At 39.8% G+C, this 9,117-nt stretch overlaps 1 protein-coding gene across 1 annotated transcript in view; it reads right to left on the reverse strand.

Moving 5' to 3' along the window:
• The window catches only part of SP100 (SP100 nuclear antigen), a 94,402-nt gene that overhangs the window by 38,633 nt on the left and 46,652 nt on the right, over window positions 1–9,117 (reverse strand). Inside the window, exons 10-15 of the mRNA XM_029932872.1 lie at window positions 5,142–5,225; window positions 4,242–4,295; window positions 3,742–3,834; window positions 2,571–2,624; window positions 2,201–2,254; window positions 1,885–1,968 (exon numbers count right to left, since the gene is read on the reverse strand). Coding sequence (XP_029788732.1) covers window positions 1,885–1,968; window positions 2,201–2,254; window positions 2,571–2,624; window positions 3,742–3,834; window positions 4,242–4,295; window positions 5,142–5,225 — 423 coding nt within the window. The remainder of the gene's footprint in view (window positions 1–1,884; window positions 1,969–2,200; window positions 2,255–2,570; window positions 2,625–3,741; window positions 3,835–4,241; window positions 4,296–5,141; window positions 5,226–9,117) is intronic.

Below are 9,117 nucleotides of genomic sequence, written 5' to 3' on the forward strand. Positions count from 1 at the left end.
TATATATATATATATTTTTTTTTTTTTTTTACCTATATTCAGCTTCATGTCACAGATTGCTACTTTCATCATCATCACCAAATGCCTACTCTTTTGACACTGACCACACTGTTGACCATTATTACTTTCACCAGTTCCCTGCAGCCTTTCTATGTTGCAAGACTCAGTCAGTCATGGACTTTATTACCATGTTTCTGGTGCAACTTCTGAGAAGTATCTGGAAAATAATCACTCTTCTCCCTCCAAAACTCCCCAATCTGGTGATATTTGGATTCCATGTCCACTTGAAAAAAACTTGAAGCTTACTCTGTCAGATGTCTTTCCATTTGGAGACCCCAGACTATGTTTTCCATGCTACCTACTTACATTATCCACTCAATGTTACCTCCCTCCATTCAGGAACACTGCTCGTCTTTCTCTTTTGGCTTCCTCAAGCCTGTTAAAAGCAGTCCAGATCTGTGTATGGAAGTCTGTATGCATGAATGTGTACATTTGTGTTTGTGTGTACATGTTATGTTTTGGGGGAGAGGTGAGGTAAAGAAAGGAGAGCTTTTCCTCTGTGCAGACAGGAAAACAAAGATAATTCATAATTAATATCATAACTAGCTTCTCCATCAGATGCTTATAGGTTGGCATCTCTTCTGACTCTCTTCCTCTATTCATCTGAAGAGCTTTGAATTCACAGGGCACTGAAGAGAAAGACAGACTATAGACAGTGACATCGATGTGGTCATGTTCATCTATGTTCACTGCTCAGATGAGTTGAGAAAACACCCAATGACCTACTCCAATGACCACACCTTATATCCAACAAAGATTTTCTCTGTCACCTTTTCTACCTGGACACACCTCATTCTCTTCCTTATTTCTCAAATTTCTGACCATTTTCGTGCCTTATGCATTTCTATCTCCATCACTTGATTCTGTGAGCTTCTCTCCTTGATTTCTCTTGTTCTCTGTGCTGTTTTCTGTCCTTTCATCAATAATGTTCTTCATCTCGATTCCTTTTTATTTCTCTATTAACCATTTTGTTCTTCCCTTCTAGGTATCCTACCATCTGTTTTTCTTTATGATTTTCATTTCACCTATTATCTATCTATTTATCTATCTACCTATCATCTATCATCCATATAGTTGTTAAATAAGTTTTCTTGCATCAGGCACTGTTACATTATGCTGATACTGTATATCAGTTCCCTTATACCTTCATTTTAGACTTTGATCAAGGGATACAGCTCTTATATTCCTGCCTGTTACATACAGAAGTTACATTTTTTTGACCTTTATACATTTGTATGTATATTTCCTTATCCCAAAATGCAGATGACAAGAATTAGCCTGCCTAAGTCTTAAGGATATTGTGATGACCAAAGTAAGATCTTATTTGTCAAAGTACTTTAAAATAACACAATATAATCAAATTACAATATAATGGAAGTCTGTCAAACACTATACTAAAGTTTGAAAGTTGTTGTTCTGAAGCTTTATTTCTGTCTATAATTACATAGCAGGACCAGTTGTCTTTTAAGGCTTTTACAATTACAAATGACATCAGTGTCAATTAATATATCACTATAGAAGTCTAAGATGTTAGTGTTAGTAGGCATAACAGTAGGTATTAAAAAAGATACCACCATTTTGCGATTCGTTTCTTCTACAAGAGGAATATATAATTACATACATTTATTCAATAGGACTCATCCTCTTAAGCATGAATTTATAATAATGTCCTGTCTCCTTCTATTTTCTAAAATGCTGAAAAAGAGTTCTCAGGATTAACTGGATACAGGTCTTCAAGGTGCACAGAATAAAATGCATCAGGAAACAGTAGCTTTTAATTCCTGACATTCTGCAGGCAAGGCTTGGCATCCTAATCTTCTTTACCTGACCCACTTCTTAGGTCTGAGCTAGAAGATTCCTTAGGTTCTTCCGCATGACTCAATTCTGGAGAGTTATCACTGCTGACCCCTGCAAAAAGAAATATAATGCCTTAGCAGTCTCAGTCTGTGTCCTAGAAACCAATTCAGCACCAAATTCTTTAAAAGGAAAATTGGAAAGGGAAGCTCATGTAGGAGGAGCAGGAGTCTTCCAACTGCCAGGCTACCCTGTGGCTCCATCTGACCTGTTAGCTAAGGTTGCGCCAGGAACCATCACCAGGGCTGGGCTGGAGGAAAACTTTGCCATTTGTCATCAGTCTTACCCTCTCCACTTGTTGTTATATACTTCTTCAAGTTCCATTGCATATCCAGGGAGTCTGTGGAAGCAACATTTTCAAGATGTCAGTGTCTTCATCAGCTGGGCCCTTAATAATCATGTGGAGCAGAATACCCCTCCACCTTAGGAACTACTTTATCCTATTGAGGCGAATGAAGAATATACTTCTATTTTATTTGTGCCACTGAACTATTTGAGGCTACATGTTGTATCAATTAACCAATCCCTTCTAATTCAAAATGTATAACATGAATCAAATTACCAACAAACTCATTTTTTTAAAAGAATATAACAAAACTTTTGAGCAGTTTTAGTAGTAAAGAAAAATATTTGTTACATCAAGTAATTGCTCTTACGTCTTTTCCTATTGTTTAACCTCCAAATAGATCTGTTTCCAATATCCACAGGATCTAAAAAGTAAAGGAAAACACAACCAGTAATCGACAACTAAAAGTTGTAAAACTTATGACTAATTGCATTGTAGACATATTTGGATTAGAAAGATACTATGATGACCATTTCTGTCTCTTCGCATGTAAAGGGAAAAGATCACTAGTAAATAAAGCCAAGAACCACAATTCTTTGGCCCCAATTACAAAATCAGAGCAGTTTTGAAAATCTGTATTTTCCCTATAGGTTCACAGCTAACTACCTTGGCAGTGAATCTGGTCTTGAGTTGTCATGAGTCCATGTAAAAACTTCATTTCTCGTACTTGGTATTAATTCACAAAGTTTGTTGCAGGAACATTAAAATAGTATATTTGAGAATGGGATTCTGTCCCAGACCCTCTTGCTTATGTTTTTTTGTACTATACAGGATATAAACCACATTGTCTTTCTGAAAAAAAGATTATTATTTTATGTCTGGCTTCAAACGTTTGAATAAAAGATGTTTGGTAGGAGTCCAGGCTGCTCTGTCTCTTCTGGTAACTTTCCATATGTGATGTATAAAAGATTCTTAAATGCTCATGTGTTAGAGTTTCCCCTAGGAGGAGAGAACAACAGTTATCTGGCCTACCTCTAAGTTGTTATAAACATAAAAGGACATCTTATCAGGGAACATATTTTCAAATATCATTAGATAGGCCAATGTCAGATTGGGGTCATGCATCAGAAGCTATAAATTGAATTTGATGGTAATACGCAGAAGTTTTTCCTTCTGTTTAGTTTCAGCATCTATGATCAGACTCTTCTGCGTTTTGAGCAAGTTTGTGACAAAATCAAGCAATGGCAGACATACCACTTTCTCTACAGAATAGGAGTGAGCAGGGGTGGATCACTACATAATTCAAAGCATTCGGGTCAATAAATCTGAGATCATGTAGTGCACTGCCATTCAACTAGAGTCATCTTGTTGAACTTGAATTTATAGTGATTTCTCGCTGCATTATTCAAAATGGCTAGAGGTGATAAATGCAGGGAATGGGGGAATAGACTGTGAAGTGTGCCCCGAGTAAAATGCCCAGGAAACAATAACTCTGAACTCAGATTCTTCAAGTCTGGAGGTTCAGTAATGGCAGTCCTTACCCTCCTCATCAGAACGACTTCTTATTGCTGAGGTTAAGACTCTCGGGGGTTCTTCTTCCTCACTGGACTCTGAAGAGTCATTAAATCTGTTCACTGCAAAAGGAGCAAATTTCCTTGAAAGTCTCAGTGTATGACAAAGGAACCAAGAGGGGAAAACGTGAGAAGTTCTAAACACCCAGATCAAGAATATCCCCATGTATGGTATCGAAGAGGGCAGATCTCCCACTTGGCTGCTTCCTGAATCCCACTTGAAACAGGGTCCCACACCACCCCCATCTAAAACTTCATGGAATTTTTACTTGAAAAAAAATTAATTGTATTGTGTTTGAGTCCTTGAATTCTTTGGGTTTATTTGTTATGATTATTAGCCTAAATAACTTATACAAAAGTTAAAATACAAACCATCTTAAAATAAAGCAACTCTATATTTTACTTTGAAGGATATAGCGAAGAATTAGAATGAATCTTTTGTAGAAAATGCGACTCTTATTTGCCCTTACCTACATTCCAAACTCTTTTCTTGGGTGTAGGAGATTTTCTGATACCACTGGGCTCTAAGGTAAAGGGGAGGAAATAATTATTTGTATGCAAGAGACTACAAATTCTGTGGCAACTCAGTGGGCTTGCAATCATAATAATGTTTTGATGATCATTTTCTTCACTTTCCCTCAACTGAATCCAGTTCTGGTGGCCTGGGGTCATAATGCTGAGTTCCTGATTAGCTTTTGTTTTCACTCTCCATGTGAATTTGTAAATGGCCTTTAAAAATTACAGCTGCAGTTTCCTGATCTGTAAAGCTAGGATAACCTGGTTACCCTATATTCCTGTTAAGGTTTTTATAAAAACAAAATGAAGCTTAGATTACAAAAACCCTTTATAAATCACAATGTAAGCCAATGGTTTAAGTAATTTATGTTTGAGAATAGCTGACCAGAGGCCATTTCCCTATCAATAATTAAATAGCAGCACAAATTATTCTTTGAAGATTTTCTGTATTGGGGACTAAAGACAATATTATGAACAAATAGAGGAACACCATGCTTACCTGATTGGCTAGAATCTAAAGCATTTTGGTAGAGAATAAGTACATCAATCCTTTAGCATTAATACATATAATAGTGTGTAGTAAAAAAGTTTGTCATTTTACCAACATATTTTTGCTGCATTTTCTATATATCAATCAAATGGGCTGGTACAGTTAAACAAGAATTGATAATGCCTTCTTGTCTCCTTCCACTTCCCGAAAAGTTCAGAGAAATTAAATGCAGAAAATAGTCTCCTAGAAGTAATAGAACTAAGGCTTATGGGGCATACTTGAAATGAGATTCACCAAGAAAACAGAGCTTTGGATTTAGACTCTGAGTATTTGTTGCCTAGAGTTGCAATCCTAATATTCTTACCTGGTGTGATCTGAGGTCGTGAGCAGGTGGCTTCTTGGTACTCTCTTCCCTTCCTTGATTCTAATGAGTCTAGGTTATCAGTCACTGCACAAAAAAATAGGAATCTTAAGGTGTCCCAGTGTATGACCAAGAAACTGAAATATCAGCAAGAAATATCCTCATAAGAAAACTTAGAAAAATCTTGAAAACCCATGCATATCATGGCCTGCAAAGGTGATACCTTGCTTGGTCTGTCCTTTTTTTTTTTTTAATGTTTATTTAATTTTGAGGGAGAGAGAGACAGAGTGCAAATGGAGAGGGGCAGAGAGAGAGGGAGACACAGAATCTGAAGCAGGCTCCAGGCTCCGCACCATCAGCATAGAGCCAGACACGGGGCTTGAACCCACAGACTGTGAGATCATGACCTGAGCTGAAGTTGGACACTTAACCAACTGAGCCATCCAGGTGCCCTGCTTGGGTTTTCCTTCTAAGCCACCTGACTTGTACAATAGTTATCCTCCATCCTCTATCCTCAGAGACAAGGAGCAACTTTGCAGTGTTTGAACCTTACCTTCCTACACTCTCCCTCTTCTACTGTCACTTCACACTTCCTTCATCTTTGCTCTTTCTTCCATAAGGAGCCCATAGAAATCTAGTGTTGATAATGGCAAGCTTCCTCTACTCCTTGCCAACCTGGGGCTATGAGGAAATTTGCGAGACTGAGAAATAATCTCTGTGTCCATATCATAGATATATTTTGCAATTGCCTTTAAGAACAGTTCGCTAACCTAAGACCAAAGCTAAAATGTGCACTTTTTAAAATTTGAGGGGAGGAGCCAAGATGGCAGAGAGGAAGGGAGCTCTGTAAACTTCGTCCACCCCATCTATCGAACTGAGAAGGACATTACTCTTATCTGCAAGAGTGGAAGGAGAAAATACAGACTCCAGAAAGAAGACAACTTCAAAGATGCCTGAGTGAATGAATGCGAACTGGGGAGATTGGGAAACGGGCCAGCCTGAGAAGGGCAGGGGAGGTAGGAGCCACAGCCCAACACAAGGAAAGATGGCGGAGCCCTTGAGAGACAAAAGGAAGAGAAAGAGAAACTGAACACGCTGATAGTACTGTCTCTAGAGAAGAGATAAAGAACGTTTAACCCTGCATGTAGAGAAAAACTCTCACTCCATATATAACCACTGGGCAGCGCAAATCCTGAACCCAGGTGGCACAAGGGAAAAAACAGCCTCCACCCCTACGCGATCCCGGCAGGGAGTTGGCAGAGGAGGCGGCAGGGGCGCGCGCACCTCATTTCCACAGCGCAACTTGCCTTTGGTATTGGCTGCACGAATCCTGAATCCCAGTGCCAACAGGGAAAAAAATAGCCCCCACCCCCAGGCGATCCCAGCACAGAGTTGGCAGAGGAGGCGGCAGGGGCACGTGCTTCAGCTGTGGCTGTGGGAGCCCGTACCTCATTACAGGCAGTGCCCTGCACCTCAGGCAGCAACAGCGCAAATCCTGGCTGGCGCCAAGAGAAACTGCTCCCTCCCCCTATGTAATCTCGGCTGGAAGTTGGCAGCAGCAGCGGCGGGGGTGCACACTTCACCTCCTGCAGTGTACTTCGCTTCCTGCAGTGGCAGTGCAAATCACTGCCTGTGCCAAGGGAAACTGCTCCTGCCCACTACGAGACCTTGGCTAAGCAACCAGCCATCAAAGCAAGTACATCTCATCTGTGGTAGCATAAAAGTGCATGGACTAAGAATTTGAAGTGAGGCAGGCCTGGAAAATACACCTTGGCTCAGCTACAGCATAAGGAGATTGGACTCATAAAAGTGGCCTGCAGCGCTTAGTTCCAGTGGAGTTTGAGGTGCCGCCATTCATCTCTTCGCAACCACCAAGGTGGAGCCTCTGAGAACAGCCCCCAGGACCTAGTACACCAAACCATGCCTATCCATGAGAGAGAGCTGCTGCTTTTTTTGTACTTATTTATTACCATTATTATCTTTTTTACTTAAAATTTTTTTTTAATTTTTACTATTTTCCTTTTTCCTTTCTCCCTCTTTTTTTCTCTTGCCATCCAGATATATTCTCCCTTATTTCCTCCTTATCTCTCCCCTCGACTGGTTATACACTTTTAGACTGTCCATTGTCCTTTGTCGTCTCTGCCCCCCTTTATTTTTTACTTCTCTTCTTTTCTTCTCTCTCCCTTTTCTTTTCTTCCTTTCCCCCTTTTAATTTGTTTGTTTGATTTGTCTGTGCATTTGTTCGCTTCTGTTCCCTCTGTGTTTGTCTGTCTGTTTTCCTTTTCAGGGCTACCCCAAGAAATAAGCCAAAGTACGCATGACGACAAGTCCCAAATATCGCTGAGTAGGGAAATAAAATAATCAAAGGCACAACAAGATAAACTGAGACACACCATTAAAAGAACATTTCCTGAAATGACAAGCCCTGGACAGTCAATAAGCCTCCTTTAACAGAACAATACTAACAGGGGCACAGTGCACAACGAGCTTTTTAAAACTGACAACACACAGAAAACTAGCCAAAATGACAAAATGAAAGAACTCTTCCCTGAAGAACCTCCAGGAAGAAGTCACAGCCACAGAACTGCTCAAAAGAAATCTAACCAACATAACTGACCAAGAATTTAGAACAATTATCATAAAATTAATTGCTGGGCTTGAAAAAGCATACAAGCTGTCAGAGAAGATATTGATACAAAGACTAGGAACCTTCAAAATAGCAATGATGTGTTAAAAAAAAGGCTATAAATAAGGAGAATAATAAGATGGAGGCAGCAAATGCACGGATTGAAGAAGCAGAGAGGAGAATAGGTGAATTAGAAGACACGGTTATAGCAAAAGAAGAAGCCGAGAAAAAGGGAGAGAGATTGATACAGGAGCATGAAAGGAGAATCAGAGACCTGAGTGATAGAATCAAATGGAACAATATCCGTATCAGAGGAGTTCCTGAAGATGAAGAAAGAGAAAAAGGTCCTGAAGAGGTGCTGGACCAAATTATACACAAAAATTTCTTCAATCTAGGGAAAGAGAAAAACATTGAAATTCAAGAGACATACTGAATTCCCCTAGACATAACATAAACTGCCCTTCAGCACGACATATCATAGTGACCTGGCAAAAGATAAAGATAAAGAGAGAATTCTGAAAGCAGCTAGGGAGAAAGGGGCCTTAACATACAAAGGGAAACCTATCAGAGTGGTTATAGACCTATCTACTGAAACTTGGCACACCAGAAAGGAATGGCAGGAAATCTTCAAGTGATGAACAGGAAAAATATGCAGCCAAGAATTCTTTGTCCAGCAAGCCTGTCATTCAAAATAGGACAGATAAATTTTTCCCAAATAAACAAACGTTGAGAGAATTCATCACCACCAAACCAGCCCTACAAGAAATCCTAAGAGGGACTCTATGAGGGAAACGTAGCAAGGAATATAAGGTACCAGAGACATCACTACAAACATGCACTCTATAGGGAATACAATTAATCTAAACCCACATTTTTCTTTCTTTCTTTCGTTTTCAGTATTCTTTTTTTTAATAATAGTTTATTGTCAAATTAGTTTCCATATAACACCCAGTGCTTCTCCCCACAAGTGCCCCCCACCATGACCATCACCCCCTCCCCCCTCCCCTTCCCCCTTCAGTCCATGGTTCCTTTTCAGTATTCAGTAGTCTCCCTTGATCTGTGTCCCTCACTCTTCCCCGCTCACTTTCCCTCTTCCTCTCCCCATGGTCCCCTGCCAGGTCTCTCCTGTTAGACCTATGCATGCAAACATATGGTATCTATACTTCTCTGCCTGACTTACTTCGCTTAGCATGACACCCTCATGGTCCATCCACTTTCCTACAAATGGTCATATATCATTCTTTCTCATTGCCATGTAGTACTCCATTGAGTATATATACCACATCTTCTTGATCCATTCATCAGTTGATGGACATTTAGGCTCTTTCCATGATTTGGCTATTGTAGAAAGTG

Source organism: Suricata suricatta, chromosome 3, assembly GCF_006229205.1.
Source record: "Suricata suricatta isolate VVHF042 chromosome 3, meerkat_22Aug2017_6uvM2_HiC, whole genome shotgun sequence".
In the NCBI taxonomy this organism is placed as follows: Eukaryota; Metazoa; Chordata; class Mammalia; order Carnivora; family Herpestidae; genus Suricata; species Suricata suricatta.